This window comes from Rattus norvegicus, chromosome 11, assembly GCF_036323735.1.
Source record: "Rattus norvegicus strain BN/NHsdMcwi chromosome 11, GRCr8, whole genome shotgun sequence".
Taxonomy (NCBI): Eukaryota; Metazoa; Chordata; class Mammalia; order Rodentia; family Muridae; genus Rattus; species Rattus norvegicus.
Window position 1 is genome coordinate 46,523,941 of NC_086029.1, and position 23,582 is coordinate 46,547,522.

General features: G+C 50.4%; 1 protein-coding gene across 3 annotated transcripts in view; it reads left to right on the forward strand.

The window, feature by feature from the left end:
* Dop1b (DOP1 leucine zipper like protein B) overlaps positions 1-23,582 on the forward strand; it is a 101,544-nt gene that overhangs the window by 29,883 nt on the left and 48,079 nt on the right. For all 3 annotated transcript variants that reach the window (XR_005491035.2, NM_001191660.2, XM_039088417.2), the window contains exons 5-15: positions 5,489-5,678; positions 6,830-6,928; positions 7,547-7,670; positions 10,035-10,144; positions 10,807-10,921; positions 13,788-13,908; positions 15,661-15,780; positions 18,506-18,608; positions 19,204-19,395; positions 20,948-21,623; positions 23,132-23,403. Coding sequence is in view for 2 of the 3 variants with exons in the window: in NM_001191660.2 (NP_001178589.2) it covers positions 5,489-5,678; positions 6,830-6,928; positions 7,547-7,670; positions 10,035-10,144; positions 10,807-10,921; positions 13,788-13,908; positions 15,661-15,780; positions 18,506-18,608; positions 19,204-19,395; positions 20,948-21,623; positions 23,132-23,403 (2,122 nt within the window). In the remaining variant the exon portion in view is untranslated. The remainder of the gene's footprint in view (positions 1-5,488; positions 5,679-6,829; positions 6,929-7,546; positions 7,671-10,034; positions 10,145-10,806; positions 10,922-13,787; positions 13,909-15,660; positions 15,781-18,505; positions 18,609-19,203; positions 19,396-20,947; positions 21,624-23,131; positions 23,404-23,582) is intronic.

The following is a 23,582-nucleotide window of genomic DNA, read 5'->3' on the forward strand; positions in this document are numbered from 1 at the left end:
TGCGCCACCACATGCCTATCTTACCTTTTGGACACAGAGGTCTTGCTACATTATGTAGCCCAACTGGTATCAAACTATCTGCAATCCTCCTGCCTCAACCTCTGCCCACTAAGTGCTGGGATCACAGGTGTGTGTGTTCACACGTGACCAGAGCAGAACCTCAACACAGCTTTTGGCAGGACCTGGAGATGTGCTTAAAGCTCTTAAGTTTCTCACTGGGTCTGGTGACAGCTCAGAAGTTGGAGAGCTGTATGGCATATGCATAAAACCCCCTTTTTTTTTTTTAGAACTTTTTTTCTTTTTCCTTTTTCCGGAGCTGGGGACCGAACCCAGGGCCTTGCGGTTGCTAGGCAAGCACTCTACCACTGAGCTAAATCCCCAACCCCCTGCATAAAACCCTTTTTAATGTTTTTCTTTTTTAATTTTTATTTTGGGGGAATTATAAAAAATCCCTGTCCATACTGAGTGATGTTGCTGTGATTAGCTATTGGTGACTGGGCCTGTGTGACACCCGTCTGTGATGACTGTTCCCCATGTGTATATATGCCCCATGTGCTGGCACCACGTTCTTCTTGCCTCTCCTATTCCCAGGCCTTGGCCACGTCACCCTCACATGCATTTGGGCAGTGAATGGGCCCCGCATGGAATCAGGCAGTTAATCCTAGCTGAACTTGGAGTGTTGCCCTGGCTCCAGAGAACCGGGGAATCCAAATGGAGTGTTGTGGCACTCAGAGTGACCCAGGCCACACGTGCATTTATGCTGGGATTGGACAAACTATGGCAGAGGTTTGAATGTGGAACACTCAGGATTTACCTAGCTTACTCCTCGATCTCCCACCATTATGGTACATCTGTGAGGAAGAATCTGATGCTGCCACACGTGCTGGCTAGCCTGTGTTGATATGTGGAGTTAGTGGTCATGGTGGCATAGGAGGTAGCAATGAGGCCATTACTAGAAGTTCTGGTATATTTACTTTCTGAAGACAGGTCTGCTTGTGTACGTGTGTGTTTGTGTGTGTGTGTGTGTGTGTGTGTGTGTGTGTGTGTATGTGTGTGTGTGTGTGTACATTCTCTGACAGATTAACACATTGATTAGCTCCCCACAGGTCTCTTGCCGTCCTTTAAATCTCTGTTACTCACACTAGAAACACTTTAAAATCCCGGGTGTTCTTGTTTGCTCTTTTGGTTGATAAGTGAGAGTTTGTTTGAACAGTTGTTAATATGTTTAATGTTAGTGTTTTTCCCCTAACATTGTGATTTTTGAATTGGCCCAGGAGCTAGGTAGCTGCACGAATCACTGAATAGATCTAGCTGCCACTGGAAGCTAAACCAGTGTCCTGCCACACCGGGAAGTGGTGACCAGCTGGCCACGGTTCTTGTGCCTGCATGTGTGTTACAGGCACAGTGAGTGAGCTGGCCATACAAGATGGTTTTGTCCTGTTCCTGTTGTAGTCTGAGAAAGTCTTGAGAAGAGACCCCTGAGCCCTTAGGATTAGAGCAGCATACCCCAGCCAGTAATTCCCACGCACAGCTAGGAAGAGGGGGACGCAGGTCACAGTATCCATCACAGCTGGGAGATACTGTGAGGGGCTGAGCTAGGCCCAGCTTCGAGGTGAGCTAACCCACTGCTTTGTGTGGGTGGGGACTGTGCTTCTTAGTGGACGTAAACAAACAGGACTCCTGGCCAGTGTGTGACAGTGTCATCCTGGCTTTTTCTGCTTCGCTGTGCTGAGAAATCAAGATTAGAAGGAGAAAAGACTCCTTTCTCGGAGCAGAGTGGGGTGAGTGCCTTGGTGACTGTAAGAAAGCAGAACTTGAGACCAGGTGTGTGACACTCGAATGCCATCTATCCCAACATTAGCTGGGCTGGACAGAACCGGCCAGGGTTGCAGAGCAACTCCAGGCCAACTTTGCTATGCCTAGTGAAACCCTGCCTCAGAAATCCACAGGGAGAGGGGAAAGGACAAAGGAAGGAGACATGACTTACTAGAATGACCACTTAAATCAGTGTTCTCGGGTGTACACGTGTAATCCCAATATTCAGGAGGTGGAGGCAGGAGGATCACCCTGAGTTTGAAAATAGCCCCAGCTACATAGTGAGACCCAGTCTCGGCAACAGGAACAGCACAGCCAATGGCTCCTCACCCAGAGGGAAGCCTCAGCAGGGCCTGGCACTGTCTTGGGTTGGGAGGTTGGCAGGGTGGAGAGGGTTAGCTGCTGCTGTGTCCCTGGCAGGGCCCACAGTGCTGCAGGCATCTGGGTTCCTTATCTGCCCCTGGGACAGAGCCAGCCCCAAGTCAGCAGTATTAGTTGAGAAACCCTGATTCATGTGTTTTGAGATTGTTTCCTATGTTTCCCCACTGGTCTTCAGTCCCCGGGGTCCTGGGATCCCTTCACTAGCTGTGAGCAGGAGCAGCGATTGCAGGGTTCTTCCTGCACTTAGTCAGAAATGCTAATGTGAATACCTGGTTGCAGCCCAGACAATCAGGTTCTGAGGTTGGGTGCAAGTGGGCCGCTGACCTCTGGCCATTAACTCTCTCTGTTCTGAGATGAGACGCTGGTGGCAATAGTCCTGCTGCACTGCACTGCTGTAGGACATATTTCCTCTCACACAGCTTTCATTACTATAATAAGCCTCAGTCAGCACTAGAGCCGGGAGATGTCTACCCTCTGCAGTTAGAATCTACTTCCCCATCAATAACTCCAAGTTCTAATGTGCCCTGCTCTGCCTGGGCAGCTCCTAACTCCAGTCGGCTACGTTTTCAAGACTCCCTGTGGCAGCTTCTTCCTTTCTCTTTGTGCACCATCTCAGACCCCAAGCCCGGGAACCCCAAACCCTGCCGGTGTCTCTTCTGTCCAGTCACTGTCCTCAGATTTTGATAGTGAACCCTTCCCTGGGTGGAAGCTGTGAAGAGAGCAGTATCTGTGGTTTGTACTTTAGAGGTGGTCTGTTGTAAATCAAAGGGCATGGTGGCAGTAAGGAGTGCGTGTGTGTGTGTGTGTGTGTGTGTGTGTGTGTGTGTGTGTGTGTGTGTGTGTGTGCATGTGTGCATGTTCTTGTGCTTGGTGGGTTTTATCTCGGTCAGGGCAGGGATTCCTTAAGTAATCCTATGGTAAGGAGTCTCTTCCTCACTGAGGAGCCTCCCCTCCTGGTGCAGAAGCGGCCCAACAGGTCTGTGTCCCAGGCACATGAGACTCCTCTGACCAGGCAATCACAGAGTTCATGTGGCTGCTGAGCGCCGCTTCTGCCCTACACCACATCTCTTGCTACACTTTTCAGTGCTGAACAAAGCCAAGCTGTTTGTTTGATCAGCTTTTAATAGAAGACCAATCAATACCTTCATCCGCAAAGCCATTCTATGTACTTTCCCTAAGCCCTTGGCTTGACTTACACCTCCTCAACCTTGTTTTTCTAAGATCCGATTATCATTCCCTACAAATATTTTATGAGACAGTAAGGTTTAGGTACATTTAAAACTTGTATCAACTTTTCGTTCTTGGGCAGTTTCATGTATTTATAATGAATTTTAACCCTTCTCGTGCCCTCTGGCCCTCTCAGTCCGCTTCCCAGTAAGACCCCTCCCTCATTCATGTCTTCCTTGTGAGTGGCATGGAGTTGGAACAGGGCCTCCTGAGGAGCATAGGCACACAGTTATTTGCTGGAGCTCGGGCAACTTAGGAATGGCCGCACCTGAGCTGCACATGACCCCAGCAACCTTAACTGTTGGTAGCCCCTCACGAAGGGGAGGGCTGCATGAGCTTCCCTTCTCTGAGGAGCTGTCAGTAGCTCCACCTTTTGCCTGTCTTGTGCTGGTGACCACAGGTGTGGCATGAGCTTGTTCATAGGCCACGTCACACCCACAAGACACTGTCCCATCCCTCCTCCCAGCCTCAGGAGGAAGGTGATGCACGGGCTCTGTGTGGGGCAAGCACTCGGCAGCCATTTATCCTACATTTCAGTCAGCCACGAGTCTCTGTATTTGTTGTCCAGACTCATTTTTAAGGAGAATGGAATCCGTTTTAATGTATAAATGTATATATTTGGAGCAAGTACTTTTTCCTTTTATTTGTTCTTGAAATCAAAAAGCAAACTCAAGGTGGTTGGTGTGGGGTGGTTTTCACAGTGAGAACTGTGTCACAGTCACCTGGCACTTGGGACCCTGCGTGAACTGGGGCACTCTTGGGGATACCCAGCACTGCAGGCTGTGTACGCACTCCGCTGCCCTGTGCTAAGTTTTTATATGGGCACTCCCATTCCACCTCCGTGGGACGAGACTCTTGGCTCCATCTCATGGCCAAGTGTAGATTCATGCTGGGGTCAAGCCTGTCCCAGGTCCCGTAGCCAGGATTTGAACACCCGAGGGCTGAGCTAAGAAAGCCCACAAGCTGCTATTCACACTGAGCTGTCCCTGGCCTTCTTTTCCCTACTCCTTTGCAGATAGGAAGCATATGAGAAATGTGTCCACTAATGTGATGAGTCAGCTCAACTTGAGGTGACCTCTTCACCAGCCCACATGTGGTTTTCAGTACCAGAACTGCAGAGCAGGGACCCACCTTAGCGTCCATGGAAAATCAGGCCTGAGCCGCTGACAGACACGTTATGACAGACTGCGTCACACTGCCATGGGAGGATTGAGTGAAGATAAGAGGCTGACACCTGTGGCCCCAGCACCAGAAGGTGGGGCAGGTCCAAAAATAAAGAGGGCTGGCAAGTGGCCCAGCAGTTAGGGTGGCTGCTACCAAGCCTGATGTCCTGAGTCTAATACACAGAAGAGGACGAACAACGTCTTCAAAGGAGAGACCAGCTCTTTCAGATTGTCCTCTGACCTCACCACGCCTGCTGTGCATAAGTACGCACGCACACACACACCACCTCACACACTGCACACACAAACAGCACACACACATGCATATACACCTGCACACAGATGCACTAACTAAATATGTGGGACTGGCAGGATGGCTCAGCAGTTAAGAGCACCTGCTGTTTTAAGAGGTCTGGAGTTTGGGTCTGTGACTCTACCTCTAGGGTTTCCAGTGCCCTCTTTTGGCTTGCACAGGCACCTGCTAACACATGCACACACATGTACACAGACACACGTAGACATAATTAAAAATAAATCCATCTATAACTAAAGGGGACAGTGGCTAACTGAGTAAAGGCACTTTCTGTCAGGCCCAGCCACCTGAATTCCATCCGTGGAGCCTTGGAGATGGTCTGCGTGCCACATTTGTGACTGGTCACACATTGCAAGTTGGGTAGGAAGCTGCACCTCTGGGTGACATGTTTGTGTTAGCAAATCTGGACCCAGCAGGATGGCCGGTAGATGGGAATTGCAGCAGTTGCAGAGATGAGAGCCATCTGGAGTGACAGGAAGAGGGGGTTTCCTGGCCAGGATGCTGTTCCTCAGGACAGGGCCTCATGGGGGAGCTCACAGAGTGCAGAAGGTGGAAGGAACACTGAACCCCTGTCATCTTTCACCAACAGAACTGACACCCTGCTCCTGAGACTGTCTGTGGTTGTGGGCCGAGAGGTGTTCTATGCTGCCCTGTGGGGGAGTGTTCTGACAAGCCCTTCCATCCGCCTCCCCGCCTCCTTGTTTGTGGTCAACCACATCAGCAGGGACTCACCAGGCAAGGAGCAGAAGTACATGCTGGGTACTGATTACCAGCTCACGGTAGGTGCCTTGCTCCCGGAGAGACATGAGTATGGCTTCTCCGTCAGGGAGAAGGGGCAGTGGAGACTTTCTAGGACTGAATGGGTGGGATGATGAGCTGCCAAGCAGGGCGAGGGGCAGCTGCCACACGCAAGGATGATTTGCTTTCCCTTTAATATTTTATACTTATGGGGGGGGGGGAGTGAGTGTGTGTGTGTGTGTGTGTGTGTGTGTGTGTGTGTGTGTGTGTGTGTGTGTGTGTGTGTAGAGAAAGACAGATAGACAGACAGAAATTAGGTCCTGCCCTGTGGAGGAGCAGCAGACTCTGCCCACTAGGCCAGCTCTCCTGCCTGGTAGCATGTCTCCTCAGCGGCAATGTGCACAGGTGCTCAGAAGCCTCTAATCTCGTTTCCTCCCGAGTCTTTCATCACTCCCTTACTCATCTTGAGACTGCCTCCCCTCCTGCTCCAGTGTCCCGATGACTCTTGGCCCTGTTTTCTGCCCTGGTCAGTCCTCTTTGGCTGCCCTCACACCTAAAGGTTGGGGTTCCCCAGCCTCCTTTTCCAGGCCCATGAAAGCCCAGAGCTTTCTAGTTGTCTGCTCCCAGCTGATCACTCACCTGTCCTCTCCGAAGATTGCTCTTAACCTTACACTTCCCACAAGCCTTTGCCTTTGGCTTTCAGCATCTGTTCCTCCTGAGGCACTGAGAGAAGCCTTTTTTTTTTTTTTTTTTTTTTTTTTTTGGAGCTGGGGACCAAACCCAGGGCCTTGTGCTTGCTAGGCAAGCGCTCTACCACTGAGCTAAATCCCCAACCCCAAGAAGCCTTTATTGAGAGAGGATTCTGCACTGCCTTGACTTGGGATCCTCTGGGCCATGTGTCTTCCCTTGGTTTTACTTGAGGTTCCTGTTGGATCCTGTGTGGGATCACAGAATTTAAGATTTCGAACTGGACATGGAGTCAGTTCCCTCAGCTCTCAGGTGAAGCCAGTGAGGTCTCTGGCTGTGTGTCTTCTCCATGTCACATAACCTCGTAGTCTCTAGAGTTCAAAGCCCTGTTCTCACCTCCTGTGTGGCCTGATGCCACATGGAGACTCCCAGCCTGTTATGGCTGCATCACATAGGCACAGAGATCAGGGGTCTTTGGGACAAGCACTGTGATTTGTCATTCCAGGTGAGAGCCCTGTGTGCTTCACTACTGGATGCCAATGTTCTTGTGCAAAGAAATAATCTGGAAATCACCCTGTTTTTCTTCCCGTTTTATACCTGTCTGGTGAGTCGCATTTGCCCTTCTGGGCACTTCCCTGTTACTTCAAAGGCAAAGGGCAGGTGTGGAGTCTTAACAGTTTAGTCATAGAGGCTGCTGGCCACTTGGCAGCCTGCTTGCCTCAGCCCATCCACAGCCTTTCTCATTCTGTGCACACTGTGTGACTTCTGGGAAGAGGTGACCTTATGCCAGATAGGCAGCATCGAACGACTAGAGGATGACGTCACCTACACCCCACTTGGTGGGGCGGGCGAGGCAGTGGTTTTGTTAGGGTCACTAACAGGAATGTGGGGACTCAGAGGGAAGGGTCTAACCTGGCATTTCAGAGACACAGAGGCTCCCCTGGATACCACTGTGAAACTCACAACCTTCATGGACGTGAACCACACACACACCCAGCAGCTATACTGCTTATAAACCACTGGGGAGGGCCTTGTGAATCTGATAGCTCCCTTGAACCCCTGCACCGGGGTCTACCCCTCCAGGTGGAATGCTGTGTGGGGATAGTCAGCCTCTTGCCAGCTGTCCTTTGGGGATGGATGGTTAAGTAAAGGCACGTGTTAAAAGTCAGATGCCTGCTCAGCCAGCAGACCCCTGAGGTAATGCTTCTCTATCTTCTGATAGGACCCGGATGAGAGAGCCATCCCTCTACTCAGACGGGACATTGTTCACATTCTCTCTGCTGCCACCCAGACTCTACTGAGAAGGGACATGTCTCTCAACAGAAGACTCTACGCCTGGTTGCTAGGTACTGAGCAGCGTGCAAGCATGCATCTCCCTGCTGGTTTGTGGACTGAGCGATGCCCTTAGGGACGTCTCTGAACCATGAGTTGTAGAAAGACCGCAGTGACTGACATGGCCCCAGTCAGTTGAGGGCAGATTCCTACAGGAGCTATGTTTATCTGGGGCTTTGTTTTTATCTTTTATTAAGAAATGTAAGGTTTTAGAATTCCAGATGAGTTTCGTTTTAAGAGCCAGACAGAAATACCAGAAATCTGTAGCTAAATTATATTTAATGAGAACCCACACATGTCGGACCACATGTATCAACTAAAGGGCAAGGGGGAGGCTGAGGCAGGAGGGTTACAAGTTTGAGACTAAGCTGAGCTGCATAGAAAGACCCTATCTCAAAATCAATTTAAAAATCAGGGCCATAGCCAGGCGGTAAGGGCTTTGTTGTCAGGCACAAAGCCTGGGTCCAATCCTGAGTGCAGAGAAGAGAAGAGGAAGATGAGGCAGCACAGCCGTGCACCCCGGAGGGGAGTTTCCTGGGCTGAGGTTCAGGAGGAGGCCCCAGAACACTGTGAAATCCACGTGAGGATGGGGAAGCTTAGTCATGGGCAAGAGGGACTGGGAATGATTCACATAACAAGCTCAGGAGAATCCCTGGTCAGCATCTCTGCGTAGTGTTGATGTGGACAGCCTGCAAACCTGTAGGCAGCGAGCCCTGTTGGTTGGAAGTCTCCCAGGAACAGAGCCCAGGGAAGGAAAGCATTTTTATGTATAAATTCCCATGTTTATGTATGTTACAAAAAGAAAGCAGTGTGGACCTAGCACGGGGCTTCAGGCCCGCAGGCAGGTTTGCAGCCACTGAGCATCACCCCGCCCTCCACAGCCTTCCAGCCTTCCTTATCTGCAGGGTATGGACCGCCTCAGGACTCCTTGCATTGTTGTGAGATGCACAGGTACTGTAAGGAAGGGCTACGATGAGGAACTACAGGCTTGAGATGGATTGGGGTTTTTTGGTTTTTATTTTTTTAGCCAATATTTCTTGTATCTCAGTCTGGCCTTGAATTTACAGTAGAGCCTTAGGCCTGGTACTTCTGGTCCTCCAGCCTCCACCTCCCAGGCACCATGATTACAAGCATCAAGCCAGTATATACAGTGCTGTGGGGGCTGGTGGGAATGCAGGGTTTCATACACCCCCAGTTCTTTGGAAAGTTTAGACTTTCTAAAAAGTGTAAGTGTGTGTGTGTGTGTGTGTGTGTGTGTGTGTGTGTGTGTGTGTGTGTACAAAGGCCAGTGTTGACTGTATTTGTGCATGTAAGTGCAATGCCTGCAGAGGTCAGAAGAAGCTGCCAGATTCCCTGGAGCTGGAGTTACAGGCTGTTGTGAGCATCTTACCATGGGTGCTGGGAACTGATCTCAGGTCTCTGCAAAAACAGTATGTGCTCCTAACCATTGAGGCATGACTCCAGGCCCCTTTTACGGATTGGTTTTTAAAAGGATGAGTTTGGAGGAACATTCATCTGTTAGAACATGGGATCCTAACTGGGTGGTAGTGCATGTCTTTAATAACACACACACACACACACACACACACACACACACACACTCAGGAGTAGAGTTCTGAGTTTGAGGCCAGGTTGGTCTATAGAGCCAGTTCAAGGACAGCCAGCGCAGCACAGAGAAACCTGTCTTGAAGAAAAAGGAGAACGAGGAGGAGGAGAAGGAGGAAGAAGGTGGCACTCTCTGTATAGAGAAAATGCCAGGACTTGCTTAGCTGTGACTGGGAACCTCAAGTTTCTGCTTATTCCACAAGGATGGTCTTCCTTACCCTGATGATCTGCCAACTGGTCCAGAGCCCAAAATGAGGGCGGGTGGGCAGGCAGGCGGCAGGCAGCAAGCAGGCATGCAGGCAGCAGGCAGGCAGGCAGGCAACAGGCAGGCAGGAAGGCAGCAGGCAGGTGGGCGGGCAGGTAGGCAGGCGGCAGGCAGGCAGCGGGCAGCAGCGGGCGAGCGGGCAGGCAGGCAGGCAGTCTGCCTTGATTTCAGGTAGTACTGGAGAAGTAAATCACGATGTGGAAGTGACCTTTGTCCCAGTCCTTATGAACATGCTGCAGAAGGGCAGTGAGTGGTTGGGCAAATCAGACTGGTGCCCACTGTGATGGGATCCTCCCTCCCCACTCCTTAGCTGGGACATCACCTGCAGACGTGGGCTCAGGGGAAGGTACTTCCTAGTACATGTACCTCCCTGGGAAGGGAGAAGTGACTGGGTCTGCCTTTGCCTGTCTGTTGAAGGAGTTGAGGTATAAGGATTAAAATATCACATCGGGACGACTTTGCACAATACAGTATCTTCTTATAGCCTGTGGTGTTTATTCTTTTATAGGTTCAGACATTAAAGGAAACACCATTGTGCCAAAATCTGAAATTTCAAGTTCTTACGAAGACCAGTGCTCATACTTCTTTGATAAGTACTCCAAGGATCTTCTAGTTGAGGTAAAACATTTCTAAAAACTGAACATTTGACCATAATTAGAACATATTCCATTGCAGTCTTCTTTTCTCTTCCTTTCTGTTTGTTGGGTTGGGTTTTGTTGTTGGTGGTGGTGGTGGTGATGGTGGTGGTGGTGGTGGTGGTGGAGGTGATGGTGATGGTGGTGGTGGTGATGGTGGTGGTGGTGGTGATGGTGGAGGATGTGGTGGTGGTAGTAATGGTGGCGGTGGTGGTAGTGATGGTGGCGGTGGCGGCGGCGTTCTTTCTTTAAGTCAAGGTGTAATGTCTCCCACACGGGCCTCAAACTCAGTACACAGCCTTTGGTGACTGTGAACTTCCACTCCTCCAGGCTATCTCAGAAGTGCTGGTGTGTGCCATTGTGTCTGGTCTATACAGTGCTAGCACTGAACCCAGAACTTCATTCTTGTCCGACAGGCACTCCACCCTCTGAGCCCCGTTTCTTCAGTGCATTTCTTTGCGAATCCTCAAAGCAGACACTGGGTGTGGTCCCTGAAGGACCAGCATGCATGTGTTAGGGTTGAGGCTGGTCTTCATTTTCTCCCAGAGTGTTTACCTTAATAATGCTGTACCCTACCATATGTATTCTAATCCTAACTCTGCCACATACAGTGCCCTAATGTGTGCCTTGTGAACAAACACACAGGCTCTGGCTGAGATACTGCACCAGAAGTTCTTAAACGCCGACTTAGAGGAGCGCCACCATGAATATCTGAAGCCTTTCCGAATCCTAGTCAGTCTGCTGGACAAGCCGGAAATAGGTAACATGGGAAAAGCCACGGCCCCTGGGCAGAGCTGGATCACTGTTCTCAGAGGGTTTAAGCACAGATGCAGTCAGCGTAGGAGAGCCTTAGAGTGTGTGTTTCAGTTTCAGAGGATGCTCCTTCAGGTTCCTGCTTTGGGAGGGGGGGTGCCTACAGAGCATCCACACTTTACACTATGTGACTGTTTAGTCCCAGTGTTGGAACCACCCATGAGCCTTGGTTCACAACTGGTGAGGGACCCCATACTCCTGTATGTTTGGTTTGTGACCATGAGCAAGCTGTTCCTCTGTAAAAATGAGACCATTCTACCACAAAATGGAAAGGGTGTTAGACTCTGCTTCTTAGAGGATCCCTCTTACACGTGTACCACACTGTGACCCCCGACCCCGAGAACCTGTTGAGAGAAGTGACCCCTCCCTCTGCCGCCCTTCACTGTCAGATCTGATGTGCAGTCAGTCACCAGAGCCCCTTCCCAAAACAGAGAGTAGCCCAGCAGCCTACTGCACTGCAAGCTCTAGGGTGTTGTCTCAGAGGCCAGGGCATGCGCACCTTCGGCCAGAACAGAGCCAAGAGCATTCTTAGGCCCTGAAGCCCTTCAGTCGTTAACCAGAGTGTGGCGCTGAACATCTGTAGTGTGGCATGGGCTCCAGGCAGCAAGAGAGGACAGTGACTCCTGGTGAAGATGGATGGGGCACCCCAGCTGCCAGGACGTCTGCGTGTTTGTGCTTTGTGTTTTTAGATTGTCTGTACCCGTCAGGCTAGCCTGGAATTTGATGTGTGTGTGGCCAGGTGGCCTTGAGTCCATCATCTCCTGCCTCTGCCTCCGAAGTCTTGGGATTACGGGCATAGCACCACATTCGATCTAGTTTTCTAAAAGTTATTGCGTGTATTACATACCGTGCATGTATGTGCACTCTCATGCGTGCTCACGCACTCCATGGTGGACATGTTGAGGTCAGAGGGCAGCTTTCAGAAGTCAGCTCCCTACCATGTGGGTCCTGGGAGTCACTCAGCCCATTAGTCTTGGTGGAAGGTGCCTTCAGTCATTGAGACAGTTAGACAGGCCCTGCCTGCCCTTTTTCCCAGTAGTAATTTTGTTCTGGTGACTTGCGTGTGTCATGTATCTCCTCACCTCCAACATGGGGGTGGCACCCCTGTGGTACCCATTTTACAGAGGGAGAGTCATTTGCCCTAGGTCACCCAGTGCCCAAGCCTTCCTTTCAGGAAGTACTGCTGGCCTGGCAGTGCTGAGCGCAGGTGCCCTGAGATGCTTGTCACCTAACAGATAAGACCTTTGCCGAGCCACGCGCCCATGGCTTAACCCACCCATGATGTGAGCCTTTCTCCCTAGAAGTGCCTGTGCTGGGCTCAGACTCCTTTCCCCCCACCTCATCCACTCTCAGTGCTCACGAGAGAGGTCTCTGTCCCCGGAAATAACTCTGGCTCTGCAGTCACATTTCAGCCTGTGAGTCAGATGCTGCTAGCATGTTGGGAGCCTGCTGGATGGTTTGGGTGGCATTCAAAGAAGATGCAGGACTTAGCATAAGGAGATGTACGTGTGTGTCAGAGCCGCCCTGTGGAGACCAGCAACTATGTCTTACTGGGCTACAGGTCGTACTTTGCAGACAATGGAGAGAGGCTGGCTTCGTTTCAGATGGTGGTTAAGTCTGCTCTTCTGGCTGGCTTAGTTATCTAAGGGACGTCTCTATAGCTAGACAGGTTGTCACTCTGTCTGAGGTCCTGTCCGCTCCTTAACTGGCAGGCTTTAGCCATATCTTGTCTCTCCCATGGAAGGGGCCTGCAGAATGGCCTGTGATGGGAAGCATTTGGCACGCTTCCAGCAGGAAAAACACACAGAGCTTATGAAAACAGTTCTCTCAGAGGCACATTGTGAATCCGTGAAGAGCATCGAAGATTACATTGACGTAGGGCTCAGAGTGCAGGCCAGTGGTAGAGCAGTTGCTCGGTGGGGCTGCAGGTTTGGTCACAGCATGGAAAAACAAACCTGTGAAAGATGAATGTCCTCTTGCACTCGTACAGCAAAAGGCAGAGGTGTTCTTTGCTGAGAGTGGGCGGGCTCTTGTCCTTCTGGACTTGCTCATGAGAAGTCAGCTTTGAGACACTGCGCTCTGCCCAGGGGCCCAGGACACTGCTCTGCCGTGAGGCTGGTGCAGTTCTGTGAGCGTCTCAGTATTGACATTGTTTTGTGTTCCTGCTCTGAATTGAAAGAGCTGAGAGCAGGGCAGTTGTTCCTTCTCTATGGGTGTCTCTCCCCAGTGATGTTGGCCAAGCAGCTCACAGGTTTGGAACATGTCACATTCAACTGCCTTTACCCAGTGGAAGTTAGCTTGAGCAACCCACTCAACCCCGTGACCTGCCCCCTGTATAGTCAGGGAGAGTAGCACAGGCCGTGCTTAGTGAACCCAGACGTGACAGTGTCTCAAACATGGTGGCACTGGCTGTTTGCCTAGATGTTGTTCTGCTGCTGACGCCATCACACTTGGTGACGTCTCTGCGTCTTAGAATCCTGTGTGTATGGAGGTACTCCACATGCTCTGCGTGTCTTAATTGTTTGAAATTTGACGGTTAAGGCTTGCGTACGCAGCTCACTTGGAAGAGTACCTGCCTAGCATGCAGGAAACACCAGTTCCACCCAGCCTCTTACTGCACAAACTGGGCATGGTGGCAAAGCCTGGTGTTTGCAGCACTCCGGGGGTAGAGGCAGGAGGAGCAGAAGTTCACAGTAAGTAATCCTTGGCTATGTGGAGAGTCTGAGGCCAGCCTGGGCTAGAGACCACATCTCAAAACAAACAACGTTTAAGTGTGTTGTCACCCTTCTCTAACTGTTCTCTATTGATTTCAGGACCTCAAGTGGTTGAGAACTTATTTCTGGAAGTCATCAGGGCCTTCTACTCTTACTGCCATGATGTCCTGGGCCCTGACCTTAGGCTTAGTTACACTCAGAGCGGAAACCTGCTAACAAGGTATGAGCTCAGCTGCCGCAGCCTCAGTCCCCGTCCGCTCTTCAGTATGAGCCCTGCAGTGTTGAGAGGGCAGGCAGGCCCGGGTCAGCGCACCCTAGGCTGTGGCAGTGATGTCATCCAGCAAAGGCCACTTGATCTCTTGTACACAAGTGGTGAGGCCCAGGGAGAAGGAGATTGGAAAATGGGAGGGAGGGAGAGAGCTCAGAAATGAGGGCAAGAAGAGACTAAGGCAAGACACTGAGGGCTGGGTCAAGATGCTAGAAGGGGGTCTATGGGAGTCATTGGCAGATTGAACCATTAGCTTAAGGTCATCCTTGGCTGCATAGTGAGTTTGAGGCTAGCCTGGGCCACTGAGACCTTGCAGATAGATAGATAGATAGATAGATAGATAGATAGATAGATAGATAGATAGATAGATAGATAGATAGATAGATGAATGATAGATACATACATATGTACATAGATACATACATAGATACATATATACATACATAGATACATAGATAGATGATAGATAGATAGATAGATAGATAGATAGATAGATAGACAGACAGATAGACAGACAGACAGAGAGTGCCACCTCTTTACACTTCACTGCTAACTTGCTTTCTGCCTGGGTTGGTAGTATATATACAAAATTTAATTCTCCTGTTTTCTTGTTTATTCATGGTAAACGTCCCAAGCAGTATGTTATAGTGGCTTTTTCCTCTCAAAAGTTAAGACGGTTTTCTTTTCTTTCTTTTTTTAAAACAGAACAGTAGTAGATGCTCATGTCGAATCCTTGTATTTGAAGCTGTCAAAGACAGCAAAGATATTGTCTCCCACAGTCCTTCGTCCTTCAAGGAGAACAAGAAGTTCTCGCTTCTTTCTAGATCCTTCCTACACTTTTAACCATATTAACCCCACCTTCCAGCCCAAAGACAGGGTTGCATGGTACCTTCAAGTACAGCTGACTAGCCCTCCACTGTTTGCTGTGAATGTGCTGACCTGCATGCCCTCATCAGGGACCTGTCATTAAATAAATCCTGAGGGATCGAACAGTCCCTTACCGATTGACACCACCTTTCTGGTGGTTCCACCTTTTCCTGTTTTTAAATAGTGTACCCACGTGAGGATTTCTGTAGCATTCTCTAGGGGACTTTACACATTTAAATGTGTGAGCGGCAGAAATGCATTTAAAACATCAGAGTGTGCTGGGTATGTCGCTCAGTGGGGGTCACTTGGCTAGGCTGGCCCAGGCTTTGAGTTTGACATCCAGCATCACAGTAAGGAAGGATGGATATAACGTTGTAGCCAAATCTCCCTGCTGAGCCTGCAGTTGGGCTCAGGAGCCGGGCCTTGTGCTGAATGTAGCATTCTTTCCACCGTAGCTTTCCACGGTAACTTTCATCTGTTTCTAGGGGATCCATGAGTAAGAACACCGTTTAGCAGGGAATGGTTTTCTTCAGGTTGTAGCTGCTGGCAGGCTGCCTACATTCCTGCAGGCAGAGACAATAGTGCAGGAAGGTGGGAGGGGACGAGTTAGGGGCAGGAGCAGGCAGGGGAGGTTTGATCATGTTACACTTTATATATATATATGAGATTGTCAGAGAATAGACAGAAAAGGCTCTAAAGGCTGTTTTTCGGGAGTGAGAGCAGTGTTTCCATGCCTTGAGTCTGTCAGAGGCGAGAGCAGAGCCGGGAGGCTTCTTCAGACACTGAGTTCTGCAGCGTGGATCCTCCATTGGTGTGATCTCCATTTTCCATTTGCAGCACAATCAAAGAAAACAGACATGCCTCTGAGATTGTGAAGACTGTCAACTTGCTAGTCTCGTCACTCAGCACCGACTTCCTGTGGGATTACATGGCACGGTGCTTCGAGGAGTGCTTCAGGTGAGTGGCGGTGTGTGAACAGGGAGCAGGTAGATGGTTCTGTGACTGCGTGGAGGCCGGGGTCTCACCCCAAGTGAACCTCAGTGGTCTCTCCTGACCTTCAGAGTCCAGTGGACACAGGGCTGGAAGGGACTCATGTAGGACTCTAATACTAGGACAGAGACCGTCTATGTCACAGGATGCTGGGCCACTTTGTCTTTCACTAAGGTCTAACTTCAGAAATCCCTCTGCCCTCTCTCTAATGTTGATCAATGCAGCTTCTACAACCCCCGGTGCTTCGCTTGGCTTAGGTGCAGTTTCCACTGCTGAACGTGTATTCCTCAGACTTAAATCCTCCCTGAAGTTAGTGAGGGGTGGGTCAGAGTGCTCATGTTTTAGGCTGCCATGATGAGCTTTGTACCACTGTTAATCCTGTGTGAATCCTGCATGGCCCCTGACTCCCACATGTGTCCTGTGGCTACAGAGACTCCCCTGAACTCCTGGGCAACCTCTTGAGAAGTGGCATTTTGTTTTCTTGATGTGGATCTGAGTGACAGCTGGAATCCAGAAGCATACAGGGAGGGTCTTTGCCCAGCATTGCACTGCGGATAAGTAACAGCGAAAATCATGCCCAACGAGGGAGTCTGGCTTCTCAGCTCCCCTTAATGCCTCGCTGCCCCCCACCATGCCTGGCACGGGTGGCCTACCCTGGTCTGAGTGGATTGCACTGCACCCAGAGCCAACAGCAGGTCAGCAGAAGGGCAGAGGTTGCCATGCTCAACTCAACTTGTCCCTTTTCTCTTTAATCAGAGTTAGAAGCAGACTCAGGGCTGTGCTTGGCCTCTAGCCACATCCCTGCCCATGTATTGTGTGTCTGTTTGGAAACAGATCTCACTCTGTAGCCCTGGCTGGCATAGAACTCACAGAGATCCACCTGTCTTGGCCTCCTGAGTGCTGGGGTTAAAGGTTGATACCACCCTTGCTCTGCTGCATGTTTGACTGTTTGAGACCTCTCTGAACTCCAAGACTTGCCACTCTCCTGCTTCAGCCTTTTAAATATTTGGGATTATAGGCATGAGGTAGTTATTTTATTAATGTTGCATGTTTACATACATGTACGTGTCTGTATGTGTGTGTGTATGTTTGTGTCTGAATATGTGTGTGTCTGTATGTGTATGTGTGTGTATGTGTGTGTTTGTGTGTGTCTGTGTGTGTGCGTGTGTGTGTGTGTCTGTATGTGTGTGTGCGCGTGTGTGTGTGTCTGTGTGTGTGTCTGTATGTGTATGTGTGTGTTTGTGTGTGTGTCTGTATGTGTCTGTGTGTGTGTCTGTATGTGTCTGTGTGTGTTTGTGTGTGTGTCTGTATGTGTCTGTGTGTGTGTATGTGTATGTGTGTGTTTGTGTGTGTGTATGTGTCTGTGTGTGTGTGTGTGTGTGCACGAGTGTGCATGCACTTGTGTACATGCTCCTGCCCACCTCTGCAGGTCTGTTTTGTGTTGTTGCTCCTGCTTATTCCAGCTCCTGGCCCATGAGCTTCTGGAGATACTCCTGTCTCCACCTCCCATTGTGATAAAATGCCGTGACCAAAAGCAAGTTCTGGGAGAGTTTGGCTTGTGGTTCCAGAGAGGGAGAGACCACTGCAGCTGGGAGGCGTGGCACATGCAGCCATGTTTGCAGAACAGGAAGCTGAGAGCATGAAACAGAGAGTGAACCACAGGTAGAAAGGCCTTCAGCTCTTCAGGCACCGGCCTCAGAGATGTTCTTCCCCAGCTGGGCTGTGTGCCACCACACGCCCAAGACTAAGGGAGATGTGTCGCATTCAAACCGCACTGTCTAATCCTGCATATTTAGAAACAGCACTGGACTCCAAAGACCAGCACCCAGCAGTAGGTCAGTCAGTGAAGCTAGCTGTGCTTCTCCAGGGGTCACACAGACAGCCTGTGATCTCATGGGTGTCTCGTGGAGAAGTCAAAAAATGTAAAGAATGACCCAAGTGTGGTATTGCACACGTTTAGCTCTAACCCTCAGGAGATAGAAGCAGATGGATCTCTGTGAGTTCAAGACCAGCCTGGTCTGCACACAAAGTCCAATGTCAGCCAGGCCTATGTAATGAGACCTTTTTCAAAAACACAAACAGTGGCCTCTAGCCCGGGTTATATGACATAGGCTGGTTCCTGTTCCCTCAGATGGGTCTTTGATTTGGTACCGGGGACTTGAGCCACACACAGTGACATCGCTGTGTGTCTGCTGGGTGATGAGTTCATACCCAAACAAAGTTCAGGTCAAACGGTTTGCTTCCAAGACATCTTCAATAGGACACTCACTAATACTTCTCCACATTAGTCAATCTGTCACCAACACTGATGTGCCAGATCTAAAAACACTGTCCTCCACTGTGTTTAAAACAGAATAATTGATGGAAGCCATGATGTGTCTGAAATCCAGCCAGTCATGTTTGCCCCTGCCTGCAGTCCCACCATCTGTGAGGCTATCAGGGAGATCCTGTCTCAAGACAAAACCAACCTTTAATCCCAGTCCAGGGAGGCAGAGGCAGGCAGATCTCTGAGTTCCAGGACAGCCTGGTCTACAGAGTGAGTTACAGGACAGCAGCGCCACACAAAGAAAACATGTCTTGAAAACCCAAAAAAGAAAAAAGAAAAACACAGAAAAAAGAAAAGGGGGGGGGGGGAGACGAAGTTTGCAGTGACGATGGAGGGGGTTAACCCTCTCTCCTGTGGTTAACACAGACCAGTGACGCAGACCACGGCCATTGGAGAAGCCATCAGCCCTCCCCCCACCGTCTCGGAGCTCTGCACCCTCCTCGTGTTCCTCCTTGATGTGATCCCCTTGGTAGGTGCTGGATGCCTGCTCTTGGTTCTCTCCCAGCTCCTTAGTCTGTTCTGCCAATCATGCCTTTATGGGAAAGTGGCTCCACACGCAGGACTGTCCCCGGCCAGTTTTCTGGTGTAGCACAGATGGATAGTCTCATATTTCTTTTTCACGGTGGGCTCCCACCTCCTGAGCACTCGAGTGCCCCTGAGCAATGCTCCGAGGCTTCTTGCACTCTCGCCGATTTGCTTTTATGTCCCATTTTGGTTTGGTTTGGTTTCTCAAGACAGGGTTTCTTTAATCCCAGATCGCTGGGATCGTTTCTGCTGTTTTAATTAAAAGGATTAATTTCTGAGCCTGGCTAAGCTAAAGTATGGAAACCAGTTGGCAGAATGGGGCTGCTGGTTTAGAGGTGACAGTGAACACATTTGCTAGCTAACGTAGACTGCATGTGGCAGTCTAGCACTTTGTCTGGGAGGTAGAAGCAGCTGAAAGAGAGGACGCCTCCTTGGTGTGGGATTACCGTGAAACTGAACTCTGAAATCCAGACAGTCTGGGGTGCTTGCATTTCCTGTGTGGCCGGCCATGGTGAGTAACTGCTATTTCTGTGTTCTAGGAACTCTACTCAGAGGTACAGACTCAGTACCTCCCGCAGGTGCTGGGCTGCCTGCTGCAGCCTCTTGCTGAGGAGGTGGAGGCCCTGAGCTTACCTGAGCTCACACACGCCTTGAAGACATGTTTCAAGGTGCTTAGCAAAGTCCAGATGCCGCCCTCCTACCTGGACATGGAGCCCACCAGTGGGAACTCGGTATGTGCTCCAGGACGCAGGCATTGGCGGTGCCTCCGAAGAGCGGGAGGTAATTAGCAGGGAGAGCCGTGGACAGGAAGATGTGTAGCCACTGAGTTCAGGATGTGGAGACTTAGTGTAGATCTCCATTTCATCCTCTCGCAGGTAGCATAGTCTCCAGGAGGGCTACACTTGCTAATAACTACAGCCGCCCTTCCGTTGTGAGTTTGTATGCATGGGGCTTGGCTCACTTAAAGTGCACCTCAGAGTATGCCCTGAATCGGCAGGGTGGCTTAAATAACAGGAATAGGCTTCTCAATTTAAAGCTCAAAGCTCCTTTCTCTCAGTGCTGTGTGACTGGAAACTGCCCGACCCTTCACAAGCTTCTCCTGGCTTTGCTGGCCATCTGTGGCACTTCAGGCCTGTCAGAATTGTATGGCCTCCTCTCTATTTTCATGTACATGGTGCTCTGTGTGTGCAGTCTTTGCCTGTGTTCCCCTCTTTCTATGAAGACACAGCTGTTTGGATTTAGGCCACCCAGATGCCCCCACTTACCATCTGCTAAGAGCCTTTCCTCAAATAAGGCCCCACTGCAGGTTGTGGAGGTCAGGCCTTGAATGCCAATCTGTCTGGCGTGTTCATCATAACCTGCACTGCATGGCCACTCTGTCTCTTTTTCTCCAACCATACCATGGGAGTACCCTTGCATGTTTGTTACAGCAGTATCCAGCTTGTGATTTCTTCATGCCTCCCTGTGTGTGTAGACTTGTACTCTAACCATTTCCTATGACCAAGGCTGAGAGGGTTTGAAATCAGGGTGCCATTGTCTCCAAAGGATACAGATTGGTCCGTAGGCTACAGCCAAGGAGCATGATTACTTCCTTGAAATCGTGAGAGGTGCTACCACAGCATATGGACACTTAGTATTTGAGGCTCAAGGAGAGCATTGAGGCAGACCGCTCCTTGGGGTGAGAGTTCTGAGAAAAGTTGTTAGTGCTGTAGACAGATGGGTGGACAGCAATGTGTGCTGGGTCTGAGGAGAGATCAGGCCACATGCACAGTGTGTCTCTTAGTTTTCACTGGAGAGTGGGTGGGAGATGGAAATGCTCCAGGTTTTATTGTTTGTTTGGTTGGTTGTTTGTTTGTTTGTTTGTTTGTTTGGTTGGTTGGTTGGTTGGTTGGTTGGTTGGTTGTTTCAAGACACAGTTTCTCTGTGTAGCCCTGGCTGTCCTAGAACTCACTCTGTAGTCCAGGCTGGCCTCAAACTCACAGAGATCTGCCTACCTCTATCTCCCGAGTACTGGGATTTAAAGAGTGTGCCATCACTGAATGGCTGTGAAAACTCCTGGCTTTAGTCTGTAGTTGGCCACTGCTAGATGTAACTGGTGAGTCCCTGTGTCATGTGATCCATGAGTGTCTTTGTAGGGTGGCCATCACTGGAGGGTCAATAGGGCAGGGAAGGGAACAATCTAGAGAAACAACCAAATTGCTGTGGCTACTGCCATCGTCATGGTTCCGCCACAGTGGAGGAGCTGTACAGGATGAGACATGGGGCTTTCCTTGTCTTTCACAGAGTCCAATAAAAGGAAGAAACAGTGGTGTTTTGGAAACAGAGGCTGTGGTTGCAGGTGATGAAGAACCTTCCTTTCCCCCACTGAAATCTGAAGACAGTGGGATCGGGCTCAGCGCCTCGTCGCCCGAGCTCTCTGAGCACCTCAGGGTGCCTCGGGTGTCTGCGGAAAGAGACGACATTTGGAAGAAAGACGGGAACATGCAGGCGACGTTTCTTTGCATCCAGGAGCTCATTGCAAACTTTGCTAACAAGAACATTTTTGCAGCATCGCTGACTGTGTCTGGGGAAGAAAGCAAGCCTGAGGGGGCCCCAGGGAAGAGCATCAGGGGCCAGACACAGAGCACCGAGCACTCTGGCAGAAAGAGCTCATGGGAACCCAAGCCCATCACCGTGCCCCAGTTTAAACAGATGCTTTCGGACTTGTTCACCGTTCGAGGGTCTCCCTTTAAGACAAGAAGCTCAGAGTCACTGTCATCAGCGCCCAGCAGCCCGCACAGGAAGGCAGCAGCAGAATGGGATGTTGACCAGGTGGTCATTGAGTTGGTGGGCTCCAAGGAGGACTGCAGGGAGGCCTTGGCTGCTGCCTGTCACCTGCTGCTGGACTGTGCCACCTTCCCTGTGTATCTGTCTGAGGAGGAGACTCAGCAGCTATGTGAGATGCTCTTCCAGACTCCAGGTGAGAGGCGATCCTTCCAGTGCGTGGTCAGTGGGTTGGGAATTCTGTGACAGGCTTGATGTTCAACTACACGGTCACATCCACCCAGGAAAACCTTTCCAGTCCAAATGATCAGAAATCCAAACCTTTTGACACTGGTGTATGCTTTTGGGTCATTTTAGATCAGGGAAGATCACCCAGTAACTCTGAAAACACCCCCAAATCTGAAAACTCTGGAATCAGAAGCATGTTGGACACCAAGCCTTTGGTTAGGGGGTTTGGGCCAGCTCATTTCCTTTCTGTTCTGTAGCCAGCTACATCAGCGACTTGTTAGCTTGCTGGCTTTGTGTCTGCTTCTGACTCCTGTGTCAACTGTGTCTAACTTGACAACTAGTTTCTGTGAAGATCAGGCTGGTCTCAAACTCACAGAGATCTGCCTACCTCTGCTTCCTGAGTGCTGGGATTAAAAAAGTGTGCCACCACTGAATGGCTGTGAAAACTCCTGGCTTTAGTCTGCAGTTGACCACTGCTAGATGTGACCAATGAGTCCATGTGTCATGTGATCCATGAATGTCTTTGCAGGCTGGCTATCACTGGAGGGTCAATAGGGCAGGGAAGAATCTAGAGAAAAACCAAATCACTGTGGCTACTGCTGTCATCATGGTTCCGCCACAGTGGAGGAGCCATACGGGATGAGAGATGGGGGTGTGTGCCGATAAACCTGCCTGGTCCACCCCACAGGTCTGACTCATGAAAGGTAGCCAGTATTGTTAGAGCCATAGCCATCTATCTGCTATGACTACCATCAAAGCTGAGTGCCTTAAACAACAGAAACCAGCTCTCAGCTCAGAACCAGAAGCCCCAGAGCAAGATGTCAGCAGAGCCATGCTCCATCTATCTGAGCCTGGGTTCAGTCCTTCCTGTGTCTTCCAGCACCTTGGACCACACTCCAGCCTGTCTGCACACAGACTCCTCCCTCAGTGAGGACCCCAGGCACAGTGAGCTAGTGATATATTACTTCTTTGTTACTATGACAAATTATCTCACAGAAGAAACCTAAGGGAAAAGAGCTTATTTTCTCTGAGGGTTTCAGGAGATTGTCTGTGGTAACAGGAAAGGGTCAGCTCTGCCTCCTGTGATGTGACCAAAAGATGGCAGGCAAATCAGGAAGCAAGAAGAGAGACAAGAGAGGCAGCCTCAGGCCTTAGCAGGCCCACGTGCTGACCTGCCTCCAGCATCCAGGTCTCAGAACTTTCCAGAACAGCACCAACAGCTGGAGTGAAGTGTCCAACAGGAGCCTGCCAGCAGTGAGCTCCAAAGCACAGCAAAGGACCACTCCGGTGAGGCTTGTCCTAAGCTCACTGTATCTAGGAAGACCTTGTCAAGCACGTCTCCCCCTGTAGTTCAGATGAGCACAGAGCTGCCCAGATGCCGCCTGTCACTACCCAGTGTCTTCTGTGGGTTCTGTGGCATGAGTGGGGATCCACTCTCACCTGCTTGCCTCTCTTCTCTGGCCTGCCTCCTTTCAGGGCCCAGCGATTGCAGTTTCCCACCATGGCTGAAATCCCTCATGACAATTTGTTGCTGTGTGAATGACTGCTCCCTCCAGAACATAGCCATCGCCACGTTGCTGGAAGTGATAAACCACTCCCAGTCCCTCGCTCTGGTCATTGAAGACAAGATGAAGCGCTACAAAACCTCGGGGAACAACCCGTTTTTTGGCAAGTTACAGATGGTGACAGTCCCTCCCATTGCTCCCGGGATACTGAAAGTCATTGCTGAGAAAACAGACTTTTATCAGGTATTTATTTCCCCTGGGAATGCATGTATAGGTTCATGGCCTCTTTCTCAGACCACAATTGCTGACTGGCACAGGGGCTGAGCAAGTCCAGTGGCAACCAGGGGGTTGGAGGGACCTGGGACCGTCTGGACTGTCTCCAGATCCCAGCTCCTGACGGTCTGAGCCTCTCGGCAGGCCGG